The sequence below is a fragment of the Zootoca vivipara genome, chromosome 2 (genome assembly GCF_963506605.1).
Source record: "Zootoca vivipara chromosome 2, rZooViv1.1, whole genome shotgun sequence".
NCBI classification, from domain to species: domain Eukaryota; kingdom Metazoa; phylum Chordata; class Lepidosauria; order Squamata; family Lacertidae; genus Zootoca; species Zootoca vivipara.
Window position 1 is genome coordinate 19,130,896 of NC_083277.1, and position 24,272 is coordinate 19,155,167.

General features: G+C 47.3%; 1 protein-coding gene across 1 annotated transcript in view; it reads left to right on the forward strand.

Moving 5' to 3' along the window:
- Positions 1–24,272, forward strand: part of PLXNB1 (plexin B1) — a 136,585-nt gene that overhangs the window by 56,252 nt on the left and 56,061 nt on the right. The window contains 4 exon segments of the mRNA XM_060271238.1: positions 2,481–3,606; positions 13,995–14,177; positions 18,166–18,294; positions 21,236–21,336. Of these exon segments, the coding sequence (XP_060127221.1) occupies positions 2,482–3,606; positions 13,995–14,177; positions 18,166–18,294; positions 21,236–21,336 (1,538 nt within the window). The 5' untranslated portion in view covers position 2,481.

Consider the following 24,272-nt stretch of genomic DNA (forward strand, 5'->3'; position numbering starts at 1 on the left):
GGGCCAGGGGCAAAACTGGGCAGAGGAACAAATGTACATTTTAGCTTTTGTAGAGTAGGCTAGTTTCTACACACCTGCTCCTCCACTCTATCCTGTATCCAGGCAAACAAGAGCCAGTCATTAGAATTCAAGGATGCATTCTTCCAGCCAGACCAGAACACCTGGGGCACAAATCAGGGGTGTGGGCTGAGGAAAGTTCCCAGGGCCAGTCATCTAATCCAGGGATAAGCAAACTTTTTCAGCAGTGTCCCTCAGACCTTGGGGGTGGATGGCAGACTATAGTTTGCAAGAAATAATGAATTTCTATGCCCCACAAATAGCCCAGAGATTCATTTTAAATAAAAGCACACATTCTACTCATGTAAAAACACGCTGATTCCCCGACCGTCTACAGGCTAGATTGAGAAGGCGATTGGGCCGGATCTGGCCCCTGGGCCTTAGTTTGCCTAAAGGTAAAGGTAAAGGGACCCCTGACCATTAGTTCCAGTTGTGACCGACTCTGGGGTTGCGGCACTCATCTCGCTTCATGATCTAATTCATGATCTCATCCAAAATCTGTTTCAGGGGCCTAATCCGGCCTGCCAGGTGGTTTAATCCGGCCCCTGTGGCAGTTTATTTCCTGGGGTAAAATCATAAAAAAGCTCAACAACTTCAACCCCCCCCCCCCAAAAAGGTTAACAACTTTGGTTGGCTCTTTGGACGGCCCTTCATTTCATCAAATCTGGCCATCTTTGAAAAAAGTTTGGACACCTTCTAATCAAACCTCCTGCAATGCAGGATTCTTTTGCTCAATGTGGGCTTGAACCCACAACCCTGAGATTAAAAATCTCATGCTCTACCAGCTGAGCTATCCTAACAATAAGAGAAAGTCCTGGAAGGCTGCCGTCAGACCTTGGGGGCTCTGTGTTCACAGAGGGCTTCCTATGAACAGAAGCAGTTCGCTGGATGAAGCCAGAGTGCTAACCATAGCTGCCAAGTTATCCCTTTTTTTTAAGGGAAATTCCCTTATGCTTAATAGGCTTCCTCGTGAGAAAAGGGAAAACTTGGCAGCTATGGTGCTAACTTCCTGGCAGGTGGGTTGCTGTTGTTTTCCAGGAGAGAGCAGGGCAGGGCAAGGAGGTCAGTGCAGTGCAAATGCGCCAGCAGGGGAGCGTTTGCACCCCACCAACCTCCCTGCTACCTTGCCCCTCCCAGCACATGACTGCAACCCACCTGCCAGTTGGCTGCTATGAGAAGCAGGATTCTGAATTAGACGAACCTTTAATTTGATACAGCAGGGCTTTTTTATGTCCCTATGAAAAGGCAGGAAGGTAAACGGTGTTTCCGTGCGCTGCTCTGGTTCACAAGAAGCGGCTTTGTCATGCTGGCCACATGACCCTGAAGCTGTCTGCGGACAAACGCCGACTCCCTTGGCCTATAGAGCAAGATGAGCGCGCAACCCCAGAGTCGTCCGCGACTGGACCTAATGGTCAGGGGTACCTTTACCTTTTTATGAAAAGGGGTAGGCAACATGTAGTACAATTTTTTTAACTGGGGAGGGAATTACTAGATCATTCCAATGTTTCAGATATGAGGAGCTCCTTTCCCTTCCACATGGCCAGCCGAAGCAAATGGAGAATTATGGAAATGCATGCAACTTGCATTATTCAGCTTTTTTTAAATGAAGAATTTGGATTCCCTTGATGTAGGATGAGGATTTTCTCTTGCACAAAGCTTTTGCGGGAAAAGTGACATTTGCCCACCAACTCTAATTTCGGCAGAAGATATGCTAACGAGGTTAATAACATACAAAATTCTTTCAGCTCTTGTTTCTAAGACTCGGTGCTGGTTTAATACTGGACATGCATAGATGAAGAGTTGGGAATCACTGGAAGAACTAAGCTGATCTTGGCTTTTGTGAGGGGAAATATGACTGATTTGGGTTTGACAATTATTCTCTCCCACTTAATCTGTTGATTATGTTGCTCAGAATCTGCGGACGTGGTTCGATTGCGAACATGATATATATTTTTTTGGGAATTTAAATAACTGCAGCAAAAAATCAGCAATTGTGTTGGAACCGTATGGTCATAATCCTCCAGCATGGGAAAAAAAATGGGTTTAGGGGACATGGAGTGTAGTCTTAATGGCGAAACTGACTGAATAAGGCCGCATGAGAGATTTTATTTATTACAACCATATCCTGCCTTTCCTCTAAGGATCTCAAGACAGATTACACCGTCACCCATTTCCCCAATCCGCCTACCTTTATTAGGTGATGGCAGATAAGTCATATACAGAAATTTCCTGATCTCCTTTTTTTGTTTACAAGAATGCAGAATATAAATTAGATATATGTGAGACCTTCCCAGTGCTACAACCTCTTTGTGAAATTTCTTTATAATGAAAGAGTAAGGGAAAGACTTGATAATGGCTAGTCTTTTTGAGATGAATTAACCGCACTTTCTCTGTGTGTCTCCCCCTCAACCTTTTTCTCGTAGAATGAGTATGATGCCTCTGGGGGTACTCCTTCTTCCTGCTCTGTGTTTCCTGGGGGCAGTTATTCCGCCGGGACTACAGTATGCCACCTTTTCGCACAACGCCACCAAATTCCTCCATCTGATCATGGATCCCAACTCGGGGACTCTCTACCTGGGGGCTACAAACTTCCTCTTCCAGCTGACGTCGGGCCTGGCTCTGGAGGAAGCCGTCTCTACCGGGCCCTCTTTGGACAGCAAGGATTGCCTCCCGCCCGTCACCAAGCACGAATGCCCCCAAGCGCAGGAGACGGACAACTACAACAAGCTCTTGCTGGTCAACTCGCCGAAGGAGGAGCTCATCGTGTGCGGCAGCGTGTGGCAGGGCATCTGCGAGAAGAGGAGACTCGGCTTCATCGACCGCATCCTCTTCCAGCCCCAGACGCCGGGGGACACCCAGTACGTGGCAGCCAACGACCCTAACATCTCCACCGTGGGGCTGATCGGATATGCCAAAGACAACATGCCGCTGCTCTTCGTGGGCCGGGGGTACACCAGCCGGGGGGTGGGGGGCAGCATCCCGCCCATTACGACTCGCAATCTCGGGACCCACCCTGGGCAAGACCCGCACTCCATCTTCTCCTACGAGGAAACGGCCAAGCTGGCCGTGGGCCGTCTCTCGGAATACAACCACCACTTTGTCAAGTCGTTCACGCACGGCTCCAGCGTCTACTTTCTGTTCTACCGGCGGGACCTAAAGTCGCACTCGCGCGAGTACCGCACCTACATTTCCCGCATCTGCCTGGATGACGTGCACTATTACTCCTACGTGGAGCTGCCCTTGCTCTGCCGGAGTAAAGGGAAGACGTACAGCCACCTCCAGGCCGCCTATGTCTCCCAGCCGGGCGGAGAAGGCGGTGTCGGCGGAGCCCGGGGAGACGTGCTTTTTGTTGCCTTTTCCGCCTGGCAGGCTTCTTCCGGGAAGCTGAGCGAGGAATCTGCACTCTGCATTTATACGATGGACGAGGTGGAGCGCCTCGCCACGCGGACCAGGGACCTTTGCTACACCAAGGACGGGAAATCGGAGGAAGGTGTCGAGGTGGCTTATATAGAGTACGACGTCAGCTCCAACTGTGTCCAGCTGTCAGCGGTAAGTTTTTTTTGGGGGGGGGGGGTCCTGCGACGTGCATATGGGAACCCACACCTTCAAGGAGGCAAGATGGCGTTCATTGTGCCAGATTGGTTTATAGGCAGGAGATAAAGGGGTGCGGGTGGCACTGTGGTCTAAACCACTGAGCCTCTTGGGCATACTGATCCGGAAGATCGGCAGTTCAAATCCTCGTGACGGGGTGAACTCCCGTCGCTCTGTCCCAGCTCCTGCCAACCTAGCAGTTCGAAAGCATGCCAGTGCAAGTAGATAAATAGGTACCACTGCAGCGGGAAGGTCAACAGTGTTTCTGTGTGCTCTGGCTTCTTTCATGGTGTTTCATTGTACCAGAAGCAGTTTAGTCATGCTGGCCACATGACCTGGAAAGCTGTCTGTGGACAAATGCTGGAAAGCGAGATTATAGTTGCCTTTGACTGGACTTAATCGTCCAGGGGTCCTTTACTTCTTTTTTTAACCTATAGGCAGAAGGAACTCACCTTTGCGAGTTCCACAGATCAGAGGTAGGTAGAAGATGGGTAGGTGCCTTTCCCGGTTGATTTCTGCAAAATTTGAACTATTTCAGCACAAGTTTCTGAATCCCAATTGTTAAAAAAAACAACTTCCCTTCCCCCAGTGGCGGTGGATGGGTATGTAACTAGGAATGGACCTCTTTGTGGAAAGAGTACAGGAGGCATTCAACATGCTGCTAGGCTGATGGTTCTGTCGGGATGGGCATTTCTGATGGGATGGTCCCACATCTCCTCCCCCCTCCCCCCCCGCATGCTGTTCTGGGGGTTCTCTAGCACAGGCAGGAAACTCCATTGCGCAGGTGGAAGTTCTTGTGCAGGCTTCTGCTGATGGGGCTCACCAAGTGAGTTCTACTCAAGAGTTCATTAACCCATTGAAGTTAATGAAACCTAAGTTAGTAATGTCTGTCAACTTCAGTGGGCCTACTCTACCGTTGGCTACAACAACCCGGTGAGCTGTGTTCAGTCATGGTACTCAGTACAAATTCCTGGGCTCCACAGCCTTTGATTCTTCTGCGTGTGTCGTCGTCTTCTTCTTCTGCATGTGTCTTCTTCTTCTTCTTCTTCTTCTTCTTCTTCTTCTTCTTCTTCTTCTTCTTCTTCTTCTTCTTCTTCTTCTTCTTCTTCTTCTTCTTCTTCTTCTTCCACCAGCCTCTGTTTGGTGGATCTTGGGGTTCTAGTGAAAACAAAAAACAAAACCCTAAGTAGATCTCGCAAGCCTGAAGTCTGCCCACCCCTGCCACTGACCACTTTCCAAGAAAGTAAAAAATTGTTAAATCTTCAGCCATGTACGGAGGAAAGATTGCTGATTAACGCTTTCAGTTGACTCAGGTAGATATTAGCCATACTTCAACACCTCTTTTGCATCTCGGAGAAATATGATGAAGTATAAAAGTAGTAATACTTGAAATGCATACGACAATTAAGTGCGTTATATAATGAGCACTGCAAGAATCAAAATCTCCGCAGGAGCTGTTGTCTTTTGTACTCCGCCATTGAATTTCAAATTACACCTGGTTGTTTAGAGTTCTATAAACGATGATTGTAATTCAGAAATAATAACTCCAGGGCAAGTCTTTTGAATATATGTTTGTACTGCTTTCCTCTTAGAAAAAAGATGGAGAAGTCTGAGAGGGAGTGGTCAGGAAGGCAGATTTAATCGCTCATAGCTGAAAAGCTCTTCTTGCTTGCAATTATTGTGGTCAGCCTTAAACCTAGTCACCTTAAACCTATATTACGGTCGCCACAATGGAATGTCTAAGTACCACCCCCCCCCCAGTTGTTGTTGGTGGATATTTTCATTTCTATACAACTTTATATTTTAAAGGGGGGAAAACTCAAAGCAGTTCACAGCACATTAAAACATCAAAAAAAGTAATCCAGAACAAAACAAATTCAAGCTTCAAGGAAAATATTGCAGACCTTTCTCTAAGTGACATGTTGCTTTCCCCATATATATATTTCCCTACTTAATTTATATAGCAGCCCATAGCAGAAGTACTCTAGGAAGCCAGTGTGGTATGGTGGTCAGAGTGTCGGACTAGGACCTGGGAGATCCGGGTTCGAATCCCCACTCAGTCAATCCCCACTGGGTGAACTTGGGCCAGTCACAGGCTCTTAAGCTTACCTCACTGGGTAATTGTAGTGATTAACTGGAGGAGGGAGGTGAACCATGCACTCCTAAGTTTGGATATACTTCTGCTTACCTGCGTAAGAAAACTGGAGAGGCCAGCCAGATGGAGACATCAGTTGCCAACTTGGCATCCAGAGATCACCACGCGGTCACAATTGGAACTGCGCCAGTCACAAAAAATGGGAAATTTCTAACACTGCATGTGTTGAGGGAGCTTACACCCATATTCAGCGCAATGTGTGAACAAGCCTAGTTCCTTGGAGAGTGAGGGAGCACCTTCCCTTTGGGAAAAGGGATCTTCTTCTTCTTCTTCTTCTTCTTCTTCTTCTTCTTCTTCTTCTTCTTCTTCTTCTTCTTCTTCTTCTTCTTCTCTTCTTCTTCTTCTTTGGCGGTCACTTGTAGCCTAGTAAGATTGTCTTCCATAAACATGGTTTTAACAATGAGTCCATAAGTGACTGTGGAGCCCAATTCTGGATCTACACATCCTTCCACAGTGGGGACATTGGTTTCCAGGCAGGAGTTGATCACAGTGTGGATTTGCCAAACATGCCTTCCTCTTAGAACGTTTCTCCCTTGCGTCGTGAGTTCAAGTGTCTTCAAAGCCCACATGACACCCTTGGTAAAGGCTGTTCTCCAATTGGAGCGCTCGCAGGCAAGTGTTTCCCAATTGTTGGTGTCTATACTACATTTTTTTAAAAAATTGCCTTGAGACGGTCTTTAAACCTCTTTTGTGGACCACCAGCATTACACTTTCCATTTTAAAGTTTGGAATAGAGTAGTTGCTTTGGAAGACGGTAGGACTTAGAAGTTTGTCTTATAATAGTTGTCCGCTGGGGTTGACAATTGATGGGGTCGGTGGGTGGGAGCCTGGTGTTGTGTCTGTTTCAGCACAACACCCACACTCATGACTCCTCTGGCACCTCAAAAGCTTAACCAATCTATTTGTGGCTACAAAATAAAAAAAATCCTTCAGTAGCACCTTAAAGACCAACTAACTTTTTATTTTGGTATGAGCTTTCGTGTGCATGCACACTTAATCAGATACACCGAAACAGAAGTAGCCAGACCCTTATGTATATTCAGAGGGTGGGGGGTGGGGGTTATGGGAATGGGTGATGGGCTGATAGGAGTGGCTATTTGTGGCTCTTACTCTTTAAGGGGACACAAGCCTCTCTTTGTTGCTGTGGACATGCTCTTGTGACTCAGACAGCAGCTTTGGAATGCAGAATTACCAGCCAACACCTGGTAAAAGGGACAGAGATAAGGGCACTGAGATAAGCCCAGTCACCTGCTAATTGCTTCAGATCAAAGAGGCGTTAAAAGCCTGGCTCCAGGGGCCAATTCGAAAGCTGGCAAGCCTTATATCCCTTGTTCTCAAGAGCCTCGTAATCTCTTTCCGCTGCCCAGAGGCATGGATAGGCACCCTTGTAAAGGGAAGGAAGTAAAAAAATACTTAGAGAGAGAGAGAAATAGCATGCCTGTTGACCTTGGACATTGCTGTAAGACCCCGGGACCCCCTTCCTCCCCCCCCAAAAAACGGGGAAGTTTTAATTTGCATAGGAAGATTGGTAACAACAGCTACAAAATCTTGGACCAGCTCCGTCTGGAGGGCAACTGGAGAGAGAAGGCCTCTCTCTGTCTGTACTTTGTGGTTTCCATTACAAAAGGAGCACAGAATGTATTTTTAAGGGAGACTTGTAGATCATCTACAGTGGTGCCTCGCTTAACGAATGCCCTGCTTAACGAAATTTCCGCTTAATGAAAGGATTTTTTGAGTGGAGGTTGCCTCGCTAGACGAATTCGTTTTACGAAGAATTCGTCTAGCGAATAGCAGTTTCCCATAGGAATGCATTGAAATTCAATTAATGTGTTCCTATGGGCAAAAAAAAAATGTAAACGGTGTTTCCTGGCCACATGACCCAGAAGCTGTCTGCGGACAAACGCCGGCTCCCTCGGCCTCTAAAGCAAGATGAGCGCTGCAACCCCAGAGTCGTTCATGACTGGACTTAACTGTCAGGGGTCCCTTTACCTTTACCTTTAAGCTCTGCAAAAGCTTATTCCCCCCACCCCCCAACCTGAGAAAATAAGCCATGCTGAAAAGTATCTCACTTTTAAAGGGCTGCCATTCAGGACAAACTTCCCGTTTTATTTTCCCCAGTACAGTGGTGCCTCGCTAGACGAATTTAATTCGTTCCACGGGTCTTTTCTTATAACGAAAAATTCGTCTAGCGAATCCCATAGGAATGCATTGAATTTTTTATTATTATTTTTTTTGCCCATAGGAACACATTATTTGAATTTCAATGCATTCCTATGGGAAACCACGATTCGCTAGACGAATTTTTCGTAAAATGCATTCATCTAGCGAGGTAACCTCCGCTCGAAAAATCCTTTCATTAAGTGGAAATTTCGTTAAGCAGGGTATTCGTTAAGCGAGGCACCACTGTACCTTCCCGCCAGGGCGGTCCCTATTAGTCTACTTGCACTTTGTGCTTTGTGCTTTCGAACTGCTAGGTTGGCAGGAGCAGGGACTGAACAATAGGAGCTCACCCCGTCGCGGGGATTCGAACCGCCGACCTTCTGATCGGCAAGCCCAAGAGGCTCTGTGGTTTAGACCACAGTGCCACCTGCGTCCCACCTGCAGGAGCTTAGGAAGCTGCATTATTATTTAGGAGGTTTGGTATAGGGCAGCTTCCTTTGGATTGGACCCCAAAAGAGAGAGAATGCAGAAGTGCAGTATGCTTGCGACAGTCCAGTAGCCTTATTTAGAACCAGCGGCAGCTTCCAAGCCATCTTCAGAATGAACGTAAGCACATAATAGGAGCCCTCTGGTCCATCGAGTGCAGCCTCCCACCTCCTCAGAGCGGCCAACCAGATTCCTGCAAAAACGGCCAGGGAACAGCAGCGCTTTCCGCTCCTGAGGTTTCCGGCAACTGGTATTCAGAAGCATTATGGCCTCTGACAGTGGAGGTAGAACAGATCCACGAGGGTTAGTAGCCACTGATACAGCCTGATCCTCCGAGGATTTTTGTCTAATCCTCCTTTAAAGCCGTCCACGTTGGTGGCCATCCCTGATCCTCGTGGGAGTGAATTCCACAATTTAAATATACACCGTGCAAAGAAGTACTTTCATTTGAATCTTCCAGTGTGTAACACATGGGTAGACAAACTAAGGCCCGGGGGCCGGATCCGGCCCAATCGCCTTCTAAATCCAGCCTGTGGGCGACAAATCAGCAGATAATTCCAACACCCCTTTTTCTTAGCTTTCCCTTCTGTGAGACCCTTGGTCCTTCCTTAGCAGAAGCACAAACTCCTATTTTTTTGCAAACATCTTAAATGTGCAGCGTACCGGACTAGGAGGAGGGGTGGGGGGTGAATGCCATTATAAATGGAATTTAATATCAAAATAAATAGCCGAGCAAGGAGGGGAAGAAGGCCTCTGGGACATGAATCTCCAGAGTTTTCTGGCTCTGCGTTCTGTGGCTCCAGCTGCATAGTTTAGAACGCAAAGGTGGCATGTGTCGGACACAGACCTTGTTTTATGGTGTGTTTATCCTGTGGCGTGTGAAGAAGAAGAAGAGGAGGAGGAAGAGGAGTTTGGATTTGATATCCCGCTTTATCACTACCCAAAGATGTCGCAATGCGGCTAACATTCTCCTTTCCCTTCCTCTCCCACAACAAACACTCTGTGAGGTGGGTGGGGCTGAAAGACTTCAGAGAAGTGTGAGTAGCCCAAGGTCACCCAGCAGCTGCAGGTGGAGGAGCGGAGACGCGAACCCAGTTCCCCAGATTACGAGTCTACCGCTCTTAATCACTACACCACACATGTGAACGCCAACCTTGGGAAGGGGCTTGCCATTAAAACGCTTGTATCGAGCTGTGCATGTTTTGTTGTGGCCAGTTCCCAAATTACTCCGTTTCAGCTTACAAATGAAATGCCTGTCAGTTCCCCCCCCCCCCACACACACACCCTGGAGGCAGTTTGAGCTTGGCTGGTTTCTTGCAGTGGCCCCTTCTGCTTGCATTCTTCCGAGGCAGTGGAATTTGCTACCAAGGAGTGTGGTGGAGGTCTTCTTTGGAGGTCTTTAAGCAGACATATGTCAGGAATACTTTGACAGGCATATGTCAAGAATGCTTTGATGGTGTTTCCTGCTTGACAGGGGGTTGGACTGGATGGCCCTTGTGGTCTCTTCCAACTCTATGATTCTATGCCTGTACGATACTTTTAAGCATCCTTTTTAGAAAATGAAAAAGCATGCATAGCTTTCAAAATCTTCTTTCTGGAACCTGGAAACAGCTGCCACTGCTTGTCCTCACTTCTCCAGCAGTGGTGTGGGCACCTGGGCAGCACCCCTTGGATTCCACTGCCTAAGGCAGCTGCCTCAGTTTGCCTCACGGATGGGTCGGCCCGGCACTGGAAACGTGTTTGGGGAGTGGAGAGAAGCTTAACCCTGTCCTCCTTGCGCTGCTTTCTGCTGAAATGTTCTCTCTGCAGGTGTTATTTGCCCCTCCCCCCCCCCAATTCTCTGTGTTTGCAGCAAACAGCACCTCCAGGAGGGAGAGCTTAAAAGGAATTAATTTGCATGGCGATTTCCCCAAGCACTAAGTGAAGTGAAACACACACATCAAAAGTCACACCCGCCTGAATGTTGCAATGCAGTTCTCCAACCAGTGTTTGCATAAAAATGCAGGCCTTAATGAAGTGTGCATAAAAATGAAGATACTACATTAGTTTGTGGTTTTTTTAAATTATCATTTAAGGAAAAAATTGGCTTGCCGAAATGTGTACATTAGATAAACTGCGTACAAAATTGTGTTCATTAGGAGAAATTTGCACCCAAATGCTGATGAAGTTTCATGAGGATTCTTTTTAGTAAACTGTTGGGTGTTTTTTTTTGGGGGGGGGTCAAATTGCTGCAATATGTGGAGAAGTGAATTTAAGATTGGAAAGAGAGGTTGATTGAGAGAGTCCAAATTGACAGCTGTGCCCATTCTTAATCTGGAGGTCCACAGCTTGAAAACTGGCCTCTCTTGTGTGCAAATGATTGGCAATCAGGCAGGTGTGTCCTGTTCTAAAGGCGGCCGAATCGGAGAAGAGCAGAGCAACGGCTGGTTTGCAAGGAGTTGCAAAACGTTTCCCCAAATAGTATTGTTAGCATTAGTACAGTGTAAAGTTGTTGGGGGGGGGAGGGACTGCAGCTCAGTGACTCGTAGTTTTGCATGCGGAAGGTCCCGGGTTCAATTCCTGGCATATCTCTCTCTCCCCACCCCCCTTTTTAAAAGGTTTTCTTAGCAAGTGATGTGATAGATAGATCTCTGCCTGAGATCCCCAGAGAGCTGCCGCCAGTCATAATTTACAATGCTCAGCCAGATGCCAAAAAAGAGCCCCATCTGGTCTTAGGAAGCTTCCTATTAACCTTAGTGCTTGAAGCCCAGAGGTAGAATGTCTGTCAGAACAGGACATCATGTTGGGCACAAACTGTGCTTCCGACACCATGTTGTTGGGTTCCTTGTGCTACAAGCTGGCTTCTCGTCAGAAGAATTGGCTTCTGCCAGGTTGCAGGAGGAAATCCAATGCTGCAGCAGCAGCAAACTGAGTCCCGTTGTTGCCCGGAGACCAAGGAACAAAAACCTGAACTGGAAAGATCACTCTTTTCCTTTGCAATATCTGCTTCAGTTTATTGATGTCGAAGAGGTTTCTTTGCTGGCCAGGCTTGTTCTAGAATCATAGAATCATAGAGTTGAAAGAGACCACAAGGGCCATCCAGTCCAACCCCCTGCCAAGCAGGAAACACCATCAAAGCATTCTTGACATATGCCTGTCAAACCTCTGCTTAAAGAGCTCCAAAGAAGGAGACTCCACCACACTCCTTGGTAGCAGATTCCACTGCCGAACAGCTCTTACTGTCAGGAAGTTCTTCCTAATGTTTAGGTGGAATCTTCTTTCTTGAAGTTTGAATCCATTGAATCCATTGTTCTCTTGTCATTCTTTCCCTTAGCCAGAGCTTGGAGATGGCAAACTGGCTGGTTCCTTCCTGCAGGCTAGCCCTTAAGCCCTGGAGCAGCCTTCCCAGACCTAGTGCAATCCAGACGTCTTAGACGGCAACTCCCATCAGCCTCAGCAAGCAGCACTGGGCTGACGAGGAATGATGGGAAATGTAGTCTCAAACATCTGGAGGGTACCAGGTTGGGGAAAGCCAGGTCTAGATTTAGGAACCGGTCTGGGTTTGAATTCTGACACCATCAATGTTGGGGTGGAGAGAGCATGTGTGTGTGCATGCAAGGAGGAAATGTGCCTAGCGAGAGTGGATAGAGAAAAACTTTTCTCCTTCCTTAGAACACTAGAATTCGTGGACACCCGGTGAAGCTGAATGTTGGGAGATTCAGGACGGGCAAAAGAAAGTATTTATTTATGCAGCGCGTAGTTAAACTATGGAACTCACTCCCACAGGAGGCTGTGTTGGCCATCAACTTGGATGGCTTTAAAAGAGGATTGGGCAGATTCCTGAAGGGTAGCATGCTATCAATGGCTATTGCCACAAGGGCTATGCTCTACCTCCGTGGTTGCAGTAATGTTCCCAGAAATGGCAAGGAGATGCAGTGCTCTTCCACTCGGTTCCTGCATCTGGTTGGCCACGGTGAGAACAGGTTGCTGGACTAGAAGGGCCATTGACATGATCCAGCTGGCCTCTTCCCATGTTCTTACGTTCCAACGTGCAAATTGTTTCACCGCCTTTCTGTGTTTCATAAAGTCCCATTTTCCTAGCACCATATTCAATAACGCAAGCGCTGGCAGATTCCAGGCTCGTGGGATCGGTTTTCCTTTTTTTTTTTACTGGAGCTCCACAGTCAAACAACCAGAGCTAGGAACAAAGAAGTGACCCTCCTGGGTTGGAGCCACTTAACCTTATCAACCCTATACTCACCTGGGCTGAATCTGAAAGGACAAATCTACACCTGAGTTACTGCAAACCAGGAATTGTACTAGGGCTTTTTTTGTTATTGCTGTTGTTAAACTGCTGGGATTCTAACGTTTGCTGATCTAGTGCAAATCTCTCTCTATATACATATATATAATTTTTATTAAATTTTCTGTTTTACAATTTAAAATACTTATTTTACATCCTTAAGGTATCAATGACATCCCTTCTACTCTTTCCATGGTTCATTTTGCATATCATAAATCCCTGCATATTTTACAAAAACTGCACCATTCAGTATTCCATTATTGCATCAAAACTTGTTTACAGTGTTGAATTTATCCTAATGCTGCCAGCGTTTTCAGCTATACAGTTTTCCCCCCATACATTCAATAAATGTTTTCCCGTCTTCTCTAAATATATGCTCTTCTTATTCTCTTATTCCAGGCACAGCAAACTCGGCCCTCCAGATGTTTTGAGACTACAATTCCCATCATCCCTGACCACTGGTCCTGTTGGCTAGGGATGGTGGGAGTTGTAGTCCCAAAACATCTGGAGGGCTGAGTTTGCCTATGTCTGTCCTATTCTGTATGTTAAGTCTGCAGGTTGTGCATAAGGTAAAGGGACCCCTGACCATTAGGTCCATTTATCTATCCCACAAAATACTAACAGTCCGGATGCACCCCAAGGCATTTATAGATGGCTTACTGTCAGTAGATCTCAAACAGTTTGCATCAAAACATAAGGTAAAGGTTAAAGGGGACCCCTGACCATTAGGTCCAGTCGTGACCGACTCTGGGGTTGTGGCGCTCATCTCGCATTATTGGCCGAGGGAGCCGGTGTACAGCTTCCGGGTCATGTGGCCAGCATGACTAAACCGCTTATGGCGAACCAGAGCAGCGCCCGGAAACGCCATTTATCTTCCCACCGGAGCGGTACCTATTTATCTAATTGCACTTTGACGTGCTTTCAAACTGCTAGGTTGGCAGGAGCTGGGACAATGCAGCGGGAGCTCACCCTGTCGCGGGGATTCGAACCACCAACTTTCTGATCAGCAAGCCTTAGGCTCTGTGGTTTAACCCACAGCGCCACCCGCATCCCTTGCAGGTTGTGCATATTCTAGTGCAAATATTCAATCGATCTTCCAGTAGATCCCAGCAGATCCTCCGCTGCTCCCAAGTTCTGCTGTTCCAACACTTAATGTATTTTTTGTTTATATCAGATGATTGCAACCAACCTCCCAAATGTTGGCTGGCTTGGAATAGCTTTATTCTCATCATCATCTTCTTTCTCTCCCTCTCCCAAAAAAAGGATACTTTGGATGCCTACCCTTGTGGCTCAGACCACACCCCCAGTCCAATGGCCAGCCGTGTGCCTCTTGAAGCAGAGCCCATCTTGGAAAAGCCGAACGCCCGCCTGACTGCTGTGGCCGTCAGCATTGAAGATGGGCACACTGTCATCTTCCTGGGAGACAGCAAAGGCTGCCTGCACAAGGTAGGAGCGAGGTGGGCCTGGCATGGGAAGGAGGGCTGGCGCCTGCCCTAACATACCATGGGGCCCGTCACTAATGCTGGGTGCCCCGTTATTATTAAGTGGAGTCGTGTGGTGTGTGCTTGAAACGAGCAAGGCGAGGTTTGCATTGCATAATATCTCGTCTCAACAAAGATTGATCCGCAGATCAGGAAAAGTGTTCATTACGTAATGTGTGCTTGCCGGTACAGGCAGGGCTGTGTGTGCTCAGATGAACTGCAAATTGGATCGGGGTGGAGGGGAGCTGAATTTTGCAACCTCTACAAATTGTGGAAAGTGCAGCAATATGCGGGAATATGATTTGGTTCTTTTATATAGTTGATTGGATGGGTCCTAGCAGGAGGGGTGCAGACTCAGGTTCTATATGGGGACGTGGGCGGCGCTGTGGTCTAAACCGCTGAGCCTCTTGGGCTTGCTGATTGGAAGGTCGGCAGTTCGAATCCCCGCAACAGAGTGACCTCCCATTGCTCTGTCTTGGCTCCTGCCAACCTAGCAGTTTGAAAGCATGCCAGTGCAAGTAGATAAATAGGTACCATTGCAGGGGGGAGGTAAACGACATTTCCGTGTGCTCTGGTTTCTGTCACTGTGTCCCGTTGCGCCAGAAGCGGTTTAGTCCTGCTGGCCACATGACCCGGAAAGCTGTCTGTGGACAAGCACTGGCTCCCTTGGCCTGAAAGCGAGATGAGCGCCGCAACCCCATAGTCACCTTTGACTGGACTTAACCGTCCAGAGGTCCTTTACCTTTACCTTTTTTTGATAGATATAAATGTAGATGTAGACACACACACACACCACTACTGACCCTTGGAAATCCTGCTTACAGCTGTTTTTTTGGCTTCCATGACTTCACCAGACTCATACAAGCTCTGTAGCCTCTGGGCCGGATTCAGCTAAACTGTTACACTAGTGGAAGACAGTATAAGGACTCCCACTTATGCAACGGGGCTTCCCCCCACTCTCCTCCCCCCATATGACCCCCCCCACCACCACATCTGCTCTGGAAGGTCGGAAGAAGATGGTTCCGTTGGGCAAGCAGAAATGTTTGCGCGGATGGAACAATCTCCTTATCGCTATATCGAATCCCACCTTTTATGTACAGCACCGAGGGCCCGAAACTTGCTTTTAAGATACAGTGGTGCCTCGCTTAACGAATGCCCTGCTTAACGAAATTTCCGCTTAACGAAAGGTTTTTTCTAGCGGAGGTTGCCTCGCTAGACGAATTCATTTTACGAAAAATTCGTCTAGCAAATCGCGGTTTCCCATAGGAATGCATTGAAATTCAATTAATGCGTTCCTATGGGCAAAAAAAATTCAAAAAAAATTCACTGCATTCCTATGGAATTTGCTAGACGAATTTTTCGTTATAAGAAAAGACCCGTGGAACGAATTAAATTCGTCTAGCGAGGCACCACTGTACATTATTTTAAATCTCTAAGGTTTTGCATCCAGCCCCAGTGTCTGCACTTCAAGAAAATGGGGAGCACGCAGCCAAAAATATGAAATCCGCTTCAGTTGGGGGCATGAACAGACCCAGGATGTTGATAGATGTAGTTAGAATGTTACCCTTGCTCTGCTACGCACACTTTACAGAATTTGCAAGTTCTTCATGTAGAGGCAAAGTTGCATATTGGAAAAAGGAGCTTCAGTTCTTCCTTAGCCTCATTCTCCTCTATGTGGGAGGTATCCTGGGGCATCAACCCTGGAACTGAAGTGTGCCCAAATTACTGCAGCAGCAGCAGCATTTTTAGCAAGACTTTCATTCTTAAAAAGCCCAGAACGGGGGGTTGGACTAGATGACCCTTGGTGTCCCTTCCAGCTCTACAATTCTGTGATTCCATGATTTTCTTACCAGTATCTCACTGAAAGTGGGACACATAGCCCTGCCTTTTTGTTTAGCCTTTAGGTGTTTATTGTTGTTTTCCATAGTTTTTAATTTGAACTGCTTTGAGCTGTAAGAAAAGCAACGAAGAAATAAAGCAAACCATCACCTGACCGTTGGCTGTCTGGGGCTGATGCGAGTCCTGGCTTGCCCTTCTCTTAAACCAGGCATCCCCATACTTTGGCCCTCCAGATGTTTTGGACTACAATTCCCATCTTCCCCGACCACTGGTCCTGTTAGCTAAGGATCATGGGAGTTGTAGGCCAAAACATCTGGAGGGCCAAAGTTTGGGGATGCCTGTCTTAAACCAACACTCTACCAGTCTCTTCCCCTTTTCCCACTTAACCTGACATATCAACCCAATGGGCATTTGGGAGCTGCCCTGCAAAAATGGCAATGTTGGTTGCTCACAACTTTCCCCTGTCAACTGTTGGGCCTCAGTGCCACCTAGTGGCCTTCTTCCAAAGTCAGCGCAGGTGGCAGCTTGTCCCCACAATGTGCCCCAGGTCCCTCCAGAAGCAATTGCCACCTTTTGCACTTTGCTGAGTGGTGGTCCTGGGCTTCAGCTCCTTGTCTGGGTTTTGTGGCAGTCTGCACATCCAGGAGCTGCTAACTTTCCACGCCAGTGTGGTGTAGTGACTAAGAGCGGTAGACTCGTAATCTGGGGAACCGGATTCGCGTCTCCGCTCCTCCACATGCAGCTGCTGGGTGAGCTTGGGCTAGTCACACTTCTCTGAAGTCTCTCAGCCTCACTCACCTCACAGAGTGTTTGTTGTGGGGGAGGAAGGGAAAGGAGAATGTTAGCCGCTTTGAGACTCCTTTGGGTAGTGATAACAAGGGACCCAGGTGGCGCTGTGGTTAAACCACTGAGCCTAGGGCTTGCTGATCAGAAGGTCGGCGGTTCGAATCCCTGTGACGGGGTGAGCTCCCGTTGCTTGGTCCCAGCTCCTGCCAACCTAGCAGTTCGAAAGCACGTCAAAATGCAAGTAGATAAATAGGAACCGCTACAGCGGGAAGGTAAACGGCGTTTCCATGTGCTGCTCTGGTTTGCCAGAAGCAGCTTTGTCATGTAGGCCACATGACCTGGAAGCTGTACGCCGGCTCCCTCGGCCAATAATGTGAGATGAGCGCGCAACCACAGAGTCGGTCACGACTGGACCTAATGGTCAGGGGTCCCTTTACCCTTTACCTTTAGGGTAGTGATAAAGCGGGAGATGAAATCCAAACTCTTCTCTTCTTCTTCTTCTTCTTCTTCTTCTTCTTCTTCTTCTTCTTCTTCTTCTTCTTCTTCTTCTTCAGGCAATGTTCTTTCCAGTGTGTGACTGAACGAGATAACCCAAGGGACACCGTCCCCTCTTACTTCCCTACCAACAAGCAACTTACCTGGGTTTTTCAATTTGCCTTTCCATCATATTTTGGAGACAGTTGCCCATCTCCATTGTGGAACACTCACCCGGCCTTATTCATTTCATGCAAGGCTTCCCAAAATTGGGTCTCTAGCTGTTTTGGGACTACACTGGTCCTGCTAACTAGGGGTGGTTGAAGTTGTAGCCCAAAGGCAGCTGGAGACCCAAGTTTGGGAAACCCTGTTTAATGCGAACGCCAGCAAGGGAAACCCTTCCCTTTTCCCTTCTTGCCTCTGATGCAACGGCCTGATACTTTAGAAGCGCCCTGCTGTTTTCGTTCCCTTTCTTTGCAAGCTGTGCACTCCCATCTTCTGCTTGAATATGGAGGAGGCAGGAGGAGGCAAACAGCAGTCATTTCCCCCTGTGCAAGACATCAAGCTTTCTCTCTCCCTCATCCCAGTACTTCCTGGAGAAAATACTGTGTTTTGGGAGCTTGTGGTCTTTGCTTAAAAGCAAAAATGGCATTTGGTCCTTGGTTTGACTTACAACGCAGAAAGGCACCCAGTTTGCCTGGTTTGTTCTGGACACATTCAATGAGGGTTTCTGCTCACTGAGTGTGAGGAATAGATTTATTACTGAAAGCGTCTTAGGCTTGGCAACAATGGCGTCCAGCTGTCCCTCCCCTGGCATTTTATTTCTTTCCCTGTTTTCATTGGCTGCCTTGCAGGTGTACTTGGGACCTACGGGAGACGCCAACCTGTACGCTTCTCTAGTGATACAGCCAAACAGTGCCGTGAGTGGAGACCTCCTCTTCGACCTGCCCAAGAAGCACCTGTATGTCATGACTCAGTCTATGGTGAGAGCAAGTGAAAGTCCCTGCTGTGTATTGCTGATGTCAGCCATTGTACAATACAATAAAATAATACCTTTATTGGCATTACAAATTAAAACATTTCAAAACACTAGGATAAATTTAAAAATAAATGTATTATTTCACCTAGAAACCTGATAATACAAACAAACAAACCAATCAATCACTCGTCAGTCAATCAATCTCCAAACAGATTCCTTGAGAGGCTGGGTTAAAAATCTGATGGTCAAAAAAAGTATCCTGCCAAAATAATACCGTCATGTAGAACAACTTGGAATTGCTGAGATCCTCACAATACCGCAGTGGTTCTTGTTGGGCTTTCAAGCACATTTGATGGATTTCTCTCCCTGCGTCCTGCAGAGAATAATTGGGGAGAGCCTTCTGAATGTTGTGACCTCCTTTGAACTCGTAGCGCAGAGGAGGATGAAAATCCATATCTATTTATAGATAACAAAAGCTCCGGCAGTCATGCTAATATCCCAGAGGGATCATGAACATCTGAAGGCTGTTGAGTAATGGAAGAGGAAGGCCTTCATTCATTCATTCATTAACAGTTGTAAAATGGTTATGAGGCTTGAGAAGGGGACCCGGTTCCTAAGCGTGCTTTCATTTCATTTATTTTACCTTGTTTGAGCCCTACCCTGTTGTATCCCGAGGGTGCAAGGTCAGTAACAATACTTAAGCCAAATCAGGTTTTTTATTTATTATTTTATTATTTATAAATTAATTGGATTTATATATACCGTCCTTCATCATACAGTCTCAGGGTGGCTCACAGAGTGGGGTGTAGCGCAGAATATAGGGACCCTCTTCCCCTCATCAGAAGCAGCCCCTCCCCAAGCAGCGATAACAGCGTGGATGCTCAGGAGTCTAGTCAGGAAGTGGAGAGAGAGGGCCGGGGCTCTCTCAGCACGGGAGAGCCCCTGCAACACAGGAGGGAGGAAGAGAGAGGGGGGAAAGGGGGGAGAAGGAAAACATGGAGCGTAGACCCTTTCCTCCGGTTCTGGAATTACGCAAGAGAAGGAGGGGAAAGAGATTTGCCGTCCCAAGACTCTTATGCTGGAGGCGGTCCAGTGCCGGATTCTGCGTCGGACTAAGCAGACATGTTGTACATACCCAGCTCACTGTAAATAGACTGCACTAAATAAAAACTGCTAAAAGACAAGCATGCGGAGCATCGTTACTCTAGAGTAGCCGCAACAATCCTGTGACAGCAGGGATAGCCGACGTGATGCCCTCCGGATGTTGCTGGACTATGACTCCCATCAGCCCCAGCCAGCGTGGGATGGTGGGAGTTGTAGTACGGCAACACCTAGAGGGCACCGTGTTGTAGATTTCCGCGCAGGTGAGCGCCACCGAATCAAAGCATCTCGGTTCCTTCCCTTCGTGTGTGTTTAACTTAACCACATCTTTTCTGATTGTAAAAGTGGTTTGGACAAATAAGAAGGGCTTCCTGACAAAAAGCAGACAGCGCAGCGGGGAAAAGAAAAAACCAGCAGATGGGAAGTGTCCGTTAAGACAAAGAGGCTCTGCAGCCCAGGCTATCTTAAGCATCTCCCCCAGCCGGGTGTCATTTATCACTGTCTATTTCTTTATGCGCTTTCCACCAGGTTCCCACTCACGTGACCGTGCCCTGTCCAAGTCGATTGGGAATTTCAAACCTTGAGAGGCTCCTTGGCTGCTCCAAGCCAGAGCTGCTCGCTCCCCTCCATCTCCAACCCCAGAGGCAGCATAATCACCCCTTCCGGGCTTGTCGTCTGCTAACTCCTTTGGTAATTTTCCCATCAGAGGCAGGCAGCCTTGGAGGGGCGTATGTTCCATATAATTAAAACCAGAAATGCAGCAAATGAAATTTCAGGTTATTTATTACCGATGAAACCTGAAATGCTGCTTCTGAGTTATTTTTAAAGTATTCAGGTCCAGAAATAGAAGCGTCGGCTGCCTGGCTTACCGCAGCAGGGGGGGAAAATGGTTTCGCAAAATGAAAGGGAAACAAAAAGTAATGTTCCAGCATTGCTAAGAATGGCGTGGGTATTTTTCTTTAATGGGATAAAGAAAAATAATGGGGTATTGTAATAATGAGGAAATTAGCATGCGGCATAAGATCATGGGAACAGCCACCAGGTAAGTTCTTCGAACGTTGGACCTTATTGGTTAAGTTTCAGAACAATTAAGTACCAAGACGCAATACGGCCCTGTAACGTTTTTGCTTTTCTGTCATTCTAAAACAGGAACATTTCTAACCTATTGTACCGGACAATGGTTTTAATGTAAGATGGCGACAAGCAGAACTGCAATGTTTGGGTAGTGGGGGGCGGGACTGTTTCCCTGGAACACACAAAGTTTTATGGAAGGCTGCTTCTATTTAATCCTGCTAGCGCTGGAGTAATGTTCTGATTTCCTTTCCTTCAAAGAGTGTGGCTCTCTTCCTTGGTTCTTGATGTACTTTCTCGTATCTCAGTTTTATCTGGGAATACCGTGAGATGGAAACAGTGAGCGGCGAAAAAAGGTGCCGTGATTCTTAACAAGGCAGGGGTGCTGGTAGGGGTGGGGTTTAGTGGTTGTGTATGAACTGCCGAATCTAAAACCTTTTTGTATTTACACAAGGAAGGTGGTGGTGGTGGGGGTGCTGCCTCCCCTCCCCTTTGGGGGGGGGGCTTTCCCTTTTTTAAAAAAAATAGGGAAATCTGTATGCCAGTTTAAGGTCTCACGTACTTGCCCCCTCCACCAACCAATCTGGGAGCGTTTGAGAAGCTTCCCTGACCCAATCCCAACCTGTCGTCATCTCTGCTATTGGAGTACCAACAGTGGGGAGGATGGACAACCCCAGAGATTTACACAGCTGCAACAAAGGGGCTTCCATGGGCAGACTTCCCAATCTGTGGATGCCAGTTGACAGGCCCCCTCTGTGGCTCTGCCTTTTCAGGTGACCAAGATCCCCATATTTGAGTGTTCCCAGTACCCCGACTGCGAGTCGTGCTTGGCTCTGAGGGACCCCTATTGTGGCTGGTGCGTCCTCCAAGGAAGGTAAGACCCAGTTTTAAAATGCAGCGGCTGCTTTGCAGGCACGATGCTTCCTGTGGCAGCAAGAGGGCTGGTGCAGTGGCAGAGGGGAGGGCAATGGCTGATTTAGCTATTATTATTATTATTATTATTATTATTATTATTATTATTATTACCACCCTTTTTCCTTAACAGCACTCAAGGCAGCTTACAGATAAAAACGCTAACTGCTGAAAACCGGGGCGGGGGGGGGGGGAATCATTAAAAACCAAACATGGATAGAATTAAAACTATAGACATATTTAATCCCAGGGTTGTGGGTTCAAGCCGCACATAGGGTTAAGATCCCTGTATTGCAGGGGGTTGGGCTAGATGACCCTTATGGACCCTTCCAACTCTACGATTCTATGATAAAATCATTGAAAACCTTGCAAGTACAGTGGTTACTTGGTTTACGAACTTAATCCGTTCCGGAAGTCCGTTCTTAAACCATTAGTGTTCTTAAACCAAGGCGCGCTTTCCCATAGCAGCGGGGGACTCAGTTTACAAATGGAACACACTCAACAGGAAGCGAAGCATGTTCTGCTTCCAAGGCAAAGTTCACAAACCAAAACACCTACTTCTGGGTTTGCAGCATTCTTAATCCAAGTTGTTCATAAACTAAGCTGTTCTTAAACCAAGGTACCACTGTCATCGCAATAAAAACAGCATGGCACCAGCCCTTTCATTAAAAGCAGTCTGTTCCCAAAAGCCTGTTTCCCCCTGCAAAGCATGTGTTCTCCACTCTTCCTACTGCTTTGCCTTTAAATTGTCCCTGTACTGGGGTGTGTGTGTGTGTGTGTGTGTGTGTGTGTGTGTGCGGAATCTGTTCCAGAAGTCCGTTCTACTTATGAAAACGTTCGAAAACCAAGGCACGCCTTGCCATTGGCTTGCAGGAGCTTCTTGCACTCAATTGGAAGCCACGTTGGACGTTTGGCTTCCAAAAAAACGTTCACAAACCGGAACACTCACTTCCGGGTTTGCGGTGGTCAGGAGCCAAAATATTCGAGTCAAAGGCATTCCAGAACTATAATAATAATAATAATAATAATAATAATAATAATAATAATAATAATAATATGTTTATTATTTATACCCCGCCCATCTGGCTTGGTTTCCCCAGCCGCTCTGGGCGGCTTCCAACAGAAACATTAAAATACACTAATTTCTTAAACATTAAAAGCCTCCCTAAACAGGGCTGCCTTCAGATGTCTTCTAAAAATCTGATACCTGCAACCAAGGTATGACTGCACACACACACACACACACACACACACACACACACACACGTATGTATGTTAACAGAGCTCTTTCATGTTGCGCAACAGCACAATTGCAGTAATTTTGTTAGAAAATCTATTTTATTAGGAGTTTTCAACATACAGTACAACACAACACAACACAAGCCAACAGTATTTTTTAAAAAATGTAACATTAGCAAATGGCTGGCCCAAGACAGGAGAGCACATGTGATTCTCATTCTTCTCTAGCCTTGGCATCATTGAAACACAGTGAAACTCAGGCCCTGCCGATGGGTTTCACACAGGCATCTAGTTGGTCCCCGTGAGAACAGGATGCTGGACTAAATGGGTCACGGGCCTGACCCAGCCGGGTTTAGCTGATAAAACTAGATGGGCCTTTGACCTGACCCAACTGGGCTCTCTTATGTTCTTAATTCGAAACTGATCACTCCATCAAGAGTTGCTCGCGGTCTCTGAAAGAGGACTGCAACTTGCACAAGTCCCAGGGAGAGACAAGCTAGTTTGGAGAGTTAAAAGTTTCCTCATTTGCTTCAAACTGGCTAAACTCTCCTCCGAAACCCTAGGTTTTTTTTACGTTTTGAGCGCAGGAGAGAGGAGCTGTTTTGGCTGGCCACAGGGGTTCAAAAGGAGGCGGGGAACACAATGACATCTTCTGCAGGGAGGGAAGGGAATTGTTTCCTGTCCCCCAGAGGAGGATCACAGCAGAAGAAGCCGCCCTGGGGGGTGCAGGCCGATCAGCTCGGATTTCTGCCAGCTGGTGGCTGAGGCTGGGCCAACTGGCCAGGGGGCAGAGAGGGCGCTGGAGGAGCAGAGATTGACACTTGGGATTGAACGGGATTTATTTTTTTATTTTTTAAAATACATTAGTTGGGTGGTGGGTTATACCTTTCCGAGCCACAGGGCTGCATTTTGCCTGCTAACTTGGACAGAAAATTGCAAAGTGTGCAATCACCCCCACAGAGCAGTCATTGGAATTAGGTGTGCAGTTTATGGCGAAGGAACAACAAATGAATTGTGTTGGGAGCTGTTGGCCTGCAAACACCTTAGGCCAGGGATGGGGGACCTGTGGCCCTCACATAGCTGCCAAGTTATCCCTTTTTTTAAGGGATTTTCCCTTATGCTGAATAGGCTTCCTCGCGAGAAAAGGGAAAACTTGGCAGCTATGGGCCCTCAAGATTTTGTTGGCCTACAGTTCCCATCAGCCCTGGCCACTGGACATGCTTGCTGGGGCTGATGGGAGTTGGAGACACCTGGCTTGAGAGCAGTACATGTGAAAAGGATCTAGGAGTCTTGGTAGACCACAAACTTGACATGAGTCAGCAGTGTGATGCAGCAGCTAAAAAAGCCAATGCAATTCTGGGCTGCATCAATAGGAGTATAGCATCTAGATCAAGGGAAGTAATAGTACCACTGTATTCTGCTCTGGTCAGACCTCACCTGGAGTACTGTGTCCAGTTCTGGGCACCACAGTTCAAGAAGGATACTGACAAGCTGGAACGTGTCCAGAAGAGGGCAACCAAAATGGTCAAAGGCCTGGAAACGATGCCTTATGAGGAACGGCTTAGGGAGCTGGGTATGTTTAGCCTGGAGGAGAGAATGTTAAGGGGTATGCCATGTTCAAATACATAAAAGGATGTCATATAGTGGAGGGAGAAAGGT